Here is a 12956-nt window from a genome sequence, read left to right as displayed (position 1 = left end):
AATTTAAATCTCAGTCATACTACCTGCGTGCATATGAATATTATTCTAGAGATTATGTGGAAGCTAAATTGTTAATTTGATCATTAGTGGCTGCTGTTGTCATTCACTAACACAGGTTAAAACTTTAGTTTACTGCTTTTCCTATTTAAAAACACCTCTCACAAAAAAGCAGTCCCTAGTTCAGTCAATTTTCCAGTAACAACCCTTTTTAAATCACCTTTCATCCATTTGTATTCCAACATAATATAGAATATACATAATAAATTACAAAAAACTAACACAATTCAATAAAACACTTTGCAATCTAATAACATTCTAGACAGATGAGGGGATGAAATCAATTAAAATGTCTGTACAAATAGATACAATTTAAAATAGCATCTAAAATATTGCAATGTAGACAGGCTTTCTTCTTCTGAAACCATTGTTGAAAAAACCTACTTTTGAAGAATGCTGGAAAATCCAGTTGGAGCAAAACTAACTCTAAATTTAAATCCTGGGTATCAATTGTTTATTTTTATTTTCCAACTTAATTTAAGATGTTGGTTTTAACCTTTAAAACTTAAATCCCAACTACCTATGGGACCACTTTACTCCTTATGAATCAATCAAGTTATTAGACTCTGTATGGCAAGCTACTGTTATTTACAGCACTGGATAATGGCTTAATGTATATTTCACGCTTTGTGGTGTTACTGTTTCATATATTAAAAAAATGTTTTTAATTCTTGCAGGATGATTTTTTTTTAAATGTACATTTAAGGCAACTTGAGGAACTCACTCATGGGAACATTCATACTTAATTGTTTTTGGAATACAAAATGAAATATTCAAAAATATTCACAGGAAAGAATGAATGATACCATGCAATAAATCTAACAATCTATCACCAGCCTATTTTCTCTCTATGGTAGTCCTCAACTTACGACCAATGATATCAAAATTTATGTTGCTAAATGAGACAATTAAGTGAGTAGTACCCCATTTTATGATCTTTTTTGTTGTTAAATGAATTGCTGTAGTTAAGTGAATGTGGCTTCCCTCATTGTGAAAGACACCTGGGAAAGTTACAAATGGTGATCACATGACCTCTGGGACAGTACAACCCTCATAAATACATGCCAGTTGCCCAAGTGTCTGAATTTTGATCATGTGACCCCCGGGGAGGCTACAACAGTTGTAAGTGAAAACTGGTCAAAAGTCACTTTTTTCAATGCTGTTGTAACTTTAAGCTGTCACTAAACAAATGGTTGTAAGTCAAGGACTACCTGCATTCCAAAGGAAAGGCCGCTGTTGAAAGAGTGATGCCTTTTAATCCCCAATATTTCTAATTTGGGGGACATCAAACTCTCCTTTTTAAGCATTCTGATCCTGCAAGCAAGAACATCTACAGCTTTTTTCTTCTTACATACTGTACAACTTATCATGCTTTCCATAACAACTCCTGTGTTAAAGTAATTGTGAAATCTATTACATTTATCTCACTCAATAGTAAAATAGGAACCAATCAATTAATCAATCATAACTTTCTCTTTGCCCATGAAGTGCATGCTGAATCTAGACAAATAATATAGAGATGCAATATAATTCCCCTCGTGATACATCAATATTAAATCTTGTCTTTTATCATTTTTGAAAAAAAACAAACATGTTAAGATTTCATACAACTCACAGCATTATGCATCAATGATTCATGACAACCAAGCTTATATAAAAAGTATCCATAACTCCTTTAAAATAAATTGAAATGACAGCAGGTAAGGGAAAATTTTGGCCAGTAAAGACAATCTGCTCTCTAAAAACTTTATAGACACTTCGAGTTTATTCTAGCAATGTTAACACCATGAAATATTAGTTGCACTGTCACAAGCAGTGATGTGCGGTGAGGTTTGTGGCTGGTGAGGCACTGACGTCATCAAATGATCATCATGAAGGGAGGACTGTGACAACTTTGATCTTTGCAAGCGTGCAAGCAAAATACCCCAGGATCACGGTGGCGGGGACAGCAACTCCTTCCGCTGCACTGCAGAGAAGACCCACGCTGTGCAGGAGGCTCCTTAGCACTAGCCTCAGATAAGCGCGAGCCGCGGTCCCCTTCATTTTGGCTCAGGAAGGAGGGGAATGGGACCGCGGCTCGCACTTATCTGAGGCTAGCGCTGAGGAGCCTTCTGCACAGCGTGGGTCTTATCCGCAATGCAGAGGAAGGAGTTGCTGTCCCCGCCACCGTGATCCTGGGGCATTTTGCTTGCACGCTTGCAAAGATCAAAGTTGTCACAGTCCTCCCTTTTTTAGAGGCTTTTTTAAGCCCCCCCCACCTCAGCACTCGCCTTTTCCCTTTTACATTTTTTTTCTTTTCATGAGAGCGGTGAGGCTCTGCCTCCCCTGCCTCCCCTGACTACACGTCACTGGTCACAAAGAATGGTGATATAATTTTTGGCATACTCTAGAGTCATCTAAAAATAGTAATAGAGTGAATACCAATTCAGTATATTGGAACGCCAGGGTTGAAAAGAGATACAGAAAAAAATTCTAGCTGAAAACCATATTAACAAAGTGATACTTTCATCTGTTGTGATGAAAATAATAATATTTTTATGTGCTGGTTGCAGTATTCCCAAGTATTAGCCTGTGTATTTATTCCTATTCTATCTAAAAAAATTCAAATCTATTTCTTACACTCCCTGGGCAATTTAAATTGAACATCATAAATCTTAGCCAGAAATATTCTAATAGCACAGACATATTACATGAAGAAAATAAAATGGTGTGCTAAAAATAAATTTGCTAAAACTAAACAGGTTGGAAATGGCCAGGTGCTTATCACCTAATTTTTGGTCATGGCCAGAATACTGAAAGAAGATACATTTTCTATTACTGTATGTAACTGGGTAGAAAGTATTTGTAAATAATGTATCTGCCTGAAATACTCCTGGGACCTGTACTGCACCCCACAATCCCAGTTCCCCAGACCAGTCAAAGTGCTCAGGAATATAGTCAATCCTACCTTAGAGTTCGCCATTTTGAAAATCATGATTATGTCTGCATGTTAGCATACATACTGGTTGCAAAGGCAGAAGACAACAAAGTACACAAATAGAAATACTAAGAAAAAAAATATGCATATATAAATAGGCATTTGCTTTTATATGTGTAGTCCCTCAGATTATCCCGTGACACATGGGTGGGCAATTCATAAACTTCCCATTAACATTTTTGTAGAGAAGGGATTTTAATAATTGTTTATTACAATTCCCTCTCCCAAACTTCGTGTCTCCATATTTCAACAAGTAATACTTCTGAATGATAAAATAAGCAGAAAAATGTCACAAACTAACTGATTTTTTTTTAAAAAAGAGCTACCAAACTCTATATTTGTTTACAGAATCAAATGGTTCCATCTTTTGTCAGGTCATATAGAACTTACAATATGCAAATAACATGCACAACTAGTTACGTTGCCCTTGGCAATAAGAGTTTCAGACTGAGCTCTCAGTTCTCAATATTCACTTGGTGGTTAATAATGCAATGGAATGAACCAGTGTTAGGATAATGCAAGTTTTCTCATCTCACCCCAACTATTAAACCTCAGAGAGAAGAGGAAGAAACTTAATGAAGTCACATTCTCACTAACCATCTGCTACAACTTTGAACCATGCCAATTTCCATTCAGGACACAAATCAATTAAAGATTGTGACAAAGAAGAGATTTTTTTTTAAAAAAAGAGTCCCACAAAATGAATTATACTGGAGCATAAAACCACAAACCCAAAGTAGGTTTGTTCAGAAAAGATAGGAAAGACTAATAGTAAAACAAAATGCAACCTGGTAAGGATCAGCTGCTGTTGTTCCTAGACTTACATATTTATTCAAGCTGCATTACATCCCATTAAGAGAGACTGTAGGGACCCCTTTACATTATATTATAGAAGACACATAATGAATGGCTCCTCAAGAAGGTCAGGCTTCAGCTCTGCAACCTTAAGGACTTCAGAGGCTTGAATGCCGATGTTAGGTGCTTTGTCTAGGTTACTAGCTGCACAAATAAGATTTAACAAAGGATCTCCTTAGTCATCGTATACAGATTGCTGGAGTCAAATAATCCTATTTCATTCAGCTTTTCAGAGGATGCAGAACACACACACAGAATTTCAGAGGCACAGGAATTCAGTTTTCTAAAATGCGCTCTTTTCTTTTATGCATCACTTTTCAATGTATATCAAGTGAGTTTACAATCATATTTGTTGTCACTTTCATTCATGCCAGACCTTTTCCTTATTTGATTGAGATCTGAGTTACTGACTGTTGCATCCTTGTTGAAAAATGCGAAGAAAAATGGAAAGAACAAGAGACAACACTCCACAACTGAGCATCTGACCTAAGAGCTGAAACTCAGCAACAGTTCACATTTTTGCTTTTTCCTCTGAGCTAAGGCAGAGGACAAATCTCCCTTTTCCAGGAAGAAAAACATTTGGAATTTGAAATAAATAAGTACTGGATGTCACTGAACATTGTTCACTGAGCATCTGCTGTTTAAGATCACCCTTGATTGATGACAGCTATTTTTAATTGTTGCTTTTAAAATTTAAATGCCCCCCTGAGACATGTTATAAGTGTATTAGCGCATGGCAGGAGGCCTGCGAGGTGGGAAACACAGAAGGGGTATTTTCATGTCATTAACACTTGAATCCAAGAAATACAATGTAAAATAAAATAACCCTGAGAAACAATAGTCAAAAAGGCTAATCCCCAATAGATGTTTGTATGTTTGCCTTGACAAAGGTTTTTTTCTGATCTTGGTATATGCCAAAATGAAACATTTGTAATTATTCGTGCATTTTTCTATGACTTTATAAAGCATTATAAAAGAAGAAAAATATTTCTGTTTGAGTAGATTATTAATTACAATCATGTAGCCACTTCTGGACTCTTAAATTAATGTAAATTGTAGAAAAAGTGTTAAGAGAAAAATGACACGAGAAATATTCCCCTCTTTGTTTTTCCTCTTATACATAGCACAATATCACATAAATCACATTCTATTTGCACCATTTAAAAATATGCTTATTTTAACCATTGCAATAGCAAAGGGGAAAATCTGTTCCTTTTCATTGAGATATATTTTTGTAATGAAATAGGTATGCAGAGATATGCTTTAAAAGGAGGGTAAAAGATGCAAGGAAATAATTAAATTTTTCCTTACCTGTTTTTTCTTTAATTTCACACAAAACATTAAAAAGTGCAGGTTTCATTCTGTGACAGTTTAGAGCATGTTTTCTGCAAGGAAATCAGAAGGGTTAGGTTTGAAGTGAGCCACAGAAATGTGAATAGCTTTAAAAACAGATTACAGGGGATTCCTTATGCAAAAAAGTATTAAAGGTTATAGCTCAGTGAAAATTGTGCCCAAGTGAAAAACAGCAATTCAATTTTTTACTGAATAGGATATCAGTTTGGTGATTGTAAATGCTACCAAATAGGCAACTATTTGACACCGCTATTCCAGCAGCATTCATAAACTATACTCGCTGGCTAGGCTATTAACTGATCAATGCCAGGAGCATGTAGAAGTCTTTTCAGTGTTTAATGATGATCTTATTCAACCACGTAGGGAACTTTTGTATTTTCCTCTTCCTTTTTTCCTACTCTATTCAGCCATGTCTTACAATTCTTTGTGTTGAAGCAGCTCTACTGGAAAGGTTTGAAAGGTCTTTAAGGAAACCTGAAGTACAAAATAGCTATTTTTAAGTACAATAGTCTCAGAATGCAGAGCTATACTGCCAAAGAGAGAGAGAATATCTAATAAGGCAGGATGGAAGTGGAAAAAACAATTACTTTCATGTTCCTCATAACTTACTGGCTTCCTTAAAGAAGTAAAAGCCATACAGTAATATAATATAATATCAGGATATTAATCAGGATAACAAATCATCACCATCACCACTACCATCATGTTGCTATTCTAGTATGCAAAAAGAGAGGATTTATATGGGTCATTTCCTGCCCCACTTCCTTGTGCCAAAATGGGCCAGTTGTTGTTTGTTTATTAGGTTGATTAGTTTCATGTCCCAGCAGATGCCCATCGAAGGAAAGAAACAATCTAACATTGCTGTAACAATTACTATTTCTTTGACAAGTAATCTCTTCTGAAGATATGCTGCTATAATATGCAAGAAGTCTAATCTCATTGGACATCAAAGAATGGGTTTGAGAATCAAAATTACATGTCATCAGAACATGAACATTTTGGTGCCTCGGGCAGGAAAATTGAAGAACCTTCTCATTCCACTGATTAACATGGATTGCAATCCATTAAGCAGGATTCTTTTACCAGCAGTCCATCATTTCTAAGTGCAAGAGAGTATCCCACTGGTGTGTACACAATGTGTTGGAACTGCTTTCTTTCCATTCCTAACAGTACCCAAAATCCATGGCTCTGTGGCTCGCAACTGGCACACTAGCACACAGTATATTTTGATTTCCCAAATATCAGAATTATTTAAAAAAATAGTGCAAATAAAATGAAAGTTTGCTAGCACATACTTTAAAATATATATTTGATATTTCCAATCAGTGGGTTACACAAAGCAGAAAAATAATGAAATATACATTTTCTTTTAAAAACCTTGGTCTGCTTTTTAAAAGTCTGTAAGCAGAGCTGCATGCACAGATATGTAGAGTAACAGGCGACCAGAAGCATATGGTTGGTATTGATTTTCAATTAGATTAGCACATTTAATAGTGTCTATACACACTAAGTATTTAAACCAAACGTCAACTCTTGCAACTTTTAGAAACAACATCTTTTCTCTGCTTTGTTTTATAGCAATATTGGGAAGCATCATTCAGCAGAAGCTATTGTTCATCAAGTCCAAGGGTTCTAACAAAACAAGGTTATGAACCCTGCACTTCTTGGCCTGGTAATGCTTTAAAACTATGCTATGTGCCTTATAGTAACAAGATTCAGTAACAAGAGCTACTGAAATCTATGGAACTTACTTGTAATCGCTTAAAGAATTCCACTGTTAGCTAGTGCTATATATCAATACCATCTCAGTGAATATTATATGTTACAAACCACGTTAAGATATGCAATTTACCATTGACACAAAGTCTAACAGTCTATCCCAGGTAATTGAGTAAAGGATTAGACACTGAGTACAAATAAAATGCTAACAGCTTTTCCTAATATTATTCTATTAAGTATTGTCCTTTATTTTCCAATTTTATTTCTCCTTTATTCTCCAATTCTATTTGTGGAAAATGATTTTTATTCATTTTAACTTTAGATAAAGATTTGCAGAAATGTTCTAGGAGAGTGCATACATATAGTTATATACACTGATGTGTGTTTTAAAAGCTCAATTTTTAAAATGCACAGAGGTACTAAAAGTGTAACACTATACTACCTACACTGAAGTTTTACAAAATAATTCTAAAGGTTTTTTTTAAAAGCATGCTTCTTTTCCCCAACATTCAGTTTGAAGAGAAATAAATTAACATGGTGACTTGTGAAAACAATTGTAATGCTAAAGATAAAAGTATTGTGCAAATTGGCAAATGCTTCAATGTGCACATTAGTAACAGGCACATACAACTTGCCTTAGATTATGACCTGCTGTTTCATATAAATTAATGTGGTTTCATATGTGGAAACACATCCTGGAATGGGAAACTAGCAACATTCACAGGCTGCATTCTACTATCTTCTAGGCTTCTTAAAAGACTCAACTCCTTATGGTAGAAATATATATTTATCCTTTCGAATATCAAACATAGAAAAAACTGAGTTACTAATGCAACATCAATACTTGCTATCACAAGAGGAGAGGAAATTATTCTGTTTGTACAAAGGGGCCACCAAAGGGGACAAGTATTAAATGATATTAAGCTCACTGATTTTCAATGGGATTAACTGTGATTAAGTTTTTTGGGACTGTACCTAAAGAGCTATAGGGAACAGCTTTCAACCATGGCCTTCAAAAGGTTTTGCTTTTTTGCTATTTCAAAAACAGAAAACAAAACACCAGACTTTTTTTTAGCCAGTCTATTTGCATTTTTCTTTTAAACAGTAAAAATCACTCAAAATATTTTTGGAATAATGTCTGCTACGATAATCTATTTGTCTCCTCTGTTAGATGCAGTTTGGATATTTATACCCAAAGTTCAATCTCTCAAATATTATATATTAAATATGACATGATTTAACTTCTTTTTCGATCAAATACAAATTAAATTGGCTATTTAAGACGTCCAGTTCATGAACTACTATAAACAAAAACACATGGGAAGCTGCAGCTCCCAACTCAAACAAACCATCCAGTCAAGTTAGCTGTTTAGCCTTGTCTAACTTAACTAAAGTCAGTCACAAGAATAACATCCATTCCTTGGAACCTCTTTTTCTCTGAAGACCTAGTAAAAACGTAATTCTAGGCTATTACGGGTCGTCCAGTGAAAATCTGATATTTCTTCGGTGTTACTTTGTTTCCCGAAGGCTAACGAGAGCACAGAAAGGCCAAGTATTTGTCTGGATCAGATCCTCGAGTTAAATACGTGTAAGTATCACCTTCGTCGTCGTCATCACCCAAGGACTCACCTGGCCTGCGCTTCATCCAAACTCTGATCGGTGATGGTCATGATCTGCTGTAAAATGTCCCCGATGTCTTGTTTTCGTCCCCCCTCGGTTTCAGTGCCGGCAGCTCCGTCCGGCATATGTTGGGACAGGCCTGGGTGGCCAGCCATCCCCACTCCGGCGTGGGAATGCATCAACCTGGGCTGATCATCCATCCCCAAGACTAGGCGCGGACGGGTCCCCTTCTTTTCCCCCCTTCTCGAGCTTTTTCGGGAACGCGCTTCTTGGAAGAGAGGAATCAACTGCTGGACTCGCCTTCCTTCCTTGCCTTTCTTCTTTGGGTTTTCAAAAAAGAATAATATTATCCCTTAACGAACCTCAAACCTCCCGAGAGAGAGGGAGAGAAGGAAGGAGGGTAGGAAGCAACACTCTCGGAATTCTTGTGAGGAGGCTGTCGGCTCCAGCAGGCAAGGAAGCGGCGCACTGGAGCAGGATCAAGACGAGAAGCCGGATCGGGCTCGCTTTTTGCTGTTTCTTTTTTCCCCCGTCCCAGCCAGGTTCTCGCTTTTCGCTGTTGAGGTGGCCAACAGAGTAGCGCTGGAGGCGGTCGGCGGTCGGCAAGCTACCGCTTAATCCTTCCTCGGGCAAAAACCCGCCTCGATCTGAAAGGCGAAGGAAAGAGCCGACCAAACTTTCCCTGCCCGCCCGCCCCGCTCGGGAGCCAGATGCTCTCCCCGAAAGGAGCTTCGCGCTGCGCAGAGCTGACGGCGAAAGGCACAGCCCGACGCCTCGGCCAAGGTAGGGAGTCTCCCCCTCAGTTCGGCGTCTCGGCGAACTCTGGAGAGCCCTTTTCCAGCCTCCTGCTTTGTTTCAGGCTCAAGCTCAGGACTCCTGAAACTGACACAGAAAAGGCACAGCCAGGAAGGAAGGAAGGAGGGAGGGAGACGAGGCGAGCAGATGGGTGGTGCTGATGAGAGAGTCGAGAGGGCGCTTCGCCCTCCTGATTGGCCGCCGCTCGCCGCCGATAACTCCTCCCCGCTTTCGCCATCACCGATCCCCCTCCCCCCGCGGGCGGCTGCCTGTCAGTCACCGGGTTCAGAGGTGCGCGGCGCTGGAGACTCCAGGCCTTAAAGAGGCAAGCTGGAGTTAGAAGGGAAAAGGGGCTCCTGCCTTCGACTTAGTGGGGCAAGCAGCTGCCGGTTGATGGTAGTGCGTGTAGAAGAGGCCGTCTTCAGTCAAACTGTTGTTTTTCACTCCAACCCGGGAGAAATGCAACTGACTCATTGAGCTTGGTAGTTGCTGTTGTAAGTAGCAGACTTAAATAGAGCACACAGATCCTGTGTACAATAATAAACTTACAGTTAGTCATCAGTATTATTTTGGCTGGGACAATCATTTGTTATTTCTTTTTGTTAAAACAAAACGAAATTAAACTGGGAGGCACCCAGTCTTCCCGATCTGCTGCATATCAGCCAGAGATCCATGGTAGATCAGATTTAATTCCTGCCCAACCTTCCAATAATATAGGCAGCCCAAGTAATTCAGGGGGAATAAAATATCCTATCCAGGCCACCCAATTCTGACTGCACACATTTAATTATCATGATATTAATGAGAAATAATATAAAAGCCATTTGGAGATTAGAAGAGATAATAAAGATAACCAGCCTGGGTAGTGTAGCACTAGAGAATAGTGCTCAGCTGCCTCAGTTACTCAGTAACGTTTCTGTGCACAATCAACCTTCAGAGAGCTTCTGTAGCTTTGGGACTCTGCCCCCCCCCCCCAGTTACTGTGAACTGGGAAAATGATACTTTCTGGGGTTCTATTGATTTCTGGTGATTCCCTGAACCCCTGCAGTTCTCTTGGCAAGATCTCTCGTGTGGCTTGGCATTGCCTGCTTTCCAGGGCTGAGTAAGTGACTGGCCCTGGGTCACTCAGCTAGCTACATGCCCAGAGTAGGAGTTCTTCCAGTTTCTAATCTAGTGATTTAACCACTACACCAAACTGGCTCTCTGTTTTTTATAATGAATTAAAATTCCATTTATTATAGATTTCTTTAATTAAGATATTTATTATAAATTGTGGTAATTTTCAGCATGTATGATGCTGAAATTAGTACAGATGAGATATGAGGTTTATGACTAATTGATCATTCAACCTTGCAATTAAGTCAATGGTTTGTGATAGAGAAAATGAGCCTTTATATTCATTTTATATTTATTTATTGAACTTATATGTCTGCCCAATCAATGGCTATAGGTGGCTTACAATTCAAAAAATATATTAGTTAAAATATTAAAAACATTTAAAGCAATAAAAGCAATAAAACCATAAAAAACACTAAAACATTAAATCAAATTACAAATTAAATACACTGTTGTTTACTGATGGTTATTTTGTATTGCTGTTTTCTGAGCTGTCAGCCACCCAGAGTTGTATTTGGTGAGATGAGTAGCCATATAAACTAAATAAATAAAATAAAGGAGGGAGTTCTAACTATTTCAAGCTCCTGGAGAAAAAGAGAGACAAATATTGAATTAATATCATTTTGCCTGCTCCATGGGCTATTTCTAGATCCTGTCAGACACAGTCACTCACTGCCAGTACTAGTCGAGGATAGCACTAGCTTATTATCAGTTGCTCTCTCATGCTTCATCTTGTATCTCATCTCCATGCCAGGGACCTATCAATAGGGCTATTTTTTTTAACATCGGTTTAGCACTTCTTCAGAAGAGCACTAGATCCATATTCAGAAATAATGAATGTGTTAGATTGGGTACACACAGGTTTAACAGTAACAACAGCTCTTTATTAAGTACAAGAAGTGAGAACAATCCAGCGAAGGTTGAGTCTGACAGCAGCCTTGGTAGTGGCTGGCAGGAATCCACAGAGTTCCCCAGGCGTAGTTGTGGGCGTATACCGAATCCCCTACACTAAATGTCCGAATTTTGCTTGTGGAGTCTGGGGGCGATGAGACAGAATAATTGGGGTGTAGCCGGTCTAAGTGGACCTTAGCCTGTGACCCATGAGAAGCTTGGAGGGGCTTCTCCCTGTAGTGGCACTGGGTGTGATGTGCTGAATTAGCAAATAGTGGTCAAACCGTGTTTGCCAATCTCCCGGGCCCATCCTAGAGAGTGCCTCTTTTGCAGATCTCACCATTCTCTCCATCTGACCATTGGAGGCCGGATGGAATAGCGCGACCAGAGCATGCCTGATTCCCTGAGCTGCTAGGAAGGTCTCAAATTGCATGGCCATGAATTGGGGCCCGTTGTCAGAGACCAAGACGTTGGGCAGGCTGTGCGTGGAGAAAAGTCTCCGTAGCACCTTGATGACCGCTTCTGCTGTAGAAGAGGTCACCAGGACTACCTCTAACCATTTCGACTAGGCGTCCACAACTACGCGAAATGTCTGGCCGTGAACTGGGCCAGCAAAGGCAATGTGCACCCTAGACCATGGTGCTTGAGGTTGCTCCCACTCCTTAGCGGGCGCCTCTGGGAGAGCTGGTCTGGAGTCCTGGCACGGTGTACAGGTAGCCACCCATTCTTCAATCTCCCTGTCCATGTTAGCCCATCACACATAACTTCTAGCCAAAGACTTCATCCTGACAATTCCAGGATGCCCTATGTGTAAAGCCTCTAATACTGCAATGCGCAATTTGTGTGGAACAATGACCAGGTCCCCCCACAGTAAACAGCCATTAACAACCAATAACTCATCTTGTTTAGTAAAATACATTTTGTAATCAACCCCAACAGGCCCCTTGGGCCATCCACTCCACACCCAGTTCAAAATTTGCTTGATGGTGGAGTCCTTTGCAGAGTGACAGGCAATGTCATTGGACGAGACAGGCTCAGTCTCAAAGCAGTCAATGAGGAGGACTGGCGTCTCAGGGGTCAGCGTACCCCAAAGTGGAACCTGGTCGGTGGATGAGGTGGTAGGAGTAGGCAGCTAAGAAGATGGTCCACCTGGTCATGCAAGGTGATAATGACACTGGGGTAGGTCGGTCCCCTGCCAGTAAGCCCAACAACAGCTTGTGGTCTGTAACCAATTCGAAGTCCCGGCCATATAGATACTCATGGAACCTCTTTACTCTGGCCACTGCAGCCAAAGCCTCACAGTCCAACTGGCTGTTGTTCCGCTCTGTGGCGGACAAGGTCCTGGAGTAAAATGCAATAAGGGTTTCGGTTCCGTTGGGCATGTGGTGGCTGAGGATGGCACCGACACCGAACAGGGAAGCGTCGCAGGTCAGCACAAATAGCAGGGTCTGGCTGTATTGTACTAGAAAGGAGTCCACCGACAGGAGTCGTTTTACCGTGGCAAATGCGGCAGCCTCAGCTCTGCCCCAGGACCACTTCATGTTCTTAGCCAGGAGTTGGTGTAAGGGCTCAG

The 12956-nt window shown here is 39.7% G+C and overlaps 1 protein-coding gene across 3 annotated transcripts in view; it reads right to left on the bottom strand.

Moving 5' to 3' along the window:
* The window catches only part of PBX1 (PBX homeobox 1), a 291924-nt gene extending 282413 nt beyond the window's left edge, over nucleotides 1-9511 (bottom strand). For 2 of the 3 annotated variants that reach the window (XM_081948963.1, XM_081948965.1), the window contains exons 1-2: nucleotides 8591-9510; nucleotides 5201-5274 (exon numbers count right to left, since the gene is read on the bottom strand). In XM_081948963.1, coding sequence (XP_081805089.1) covers nucleotides 5201-5274; nucleotides 8591-8781 — 265 coding nt within the window. In that variant the 5' untranslated portion in view covers nucleotides 8782-9510. Of the gene's footprint in view, nucleotides 1-5200; nucleotides 5275-8590 lie in introns of all 3 variants that reach the window. The other variant, XM_081948964.1, reaches the window with a different exon arrangement.
* Nucleotides 9512-12956: the final 3445 nt, after the last annotated feature.

This window comes from Natrix helvetica (assembly GCF_964273705.1).
Source record: "Natrix helvetica genome assembly, chromosome: 3".
NCBI lineage: Eukaryota > Metazoa > Chordata > Lepidosauria > Squamata > Natricidae > Natrix > Natrix helvetica.
This window is presented reverse-complemented; position numbering and strand designations above follow the sequence as displayed.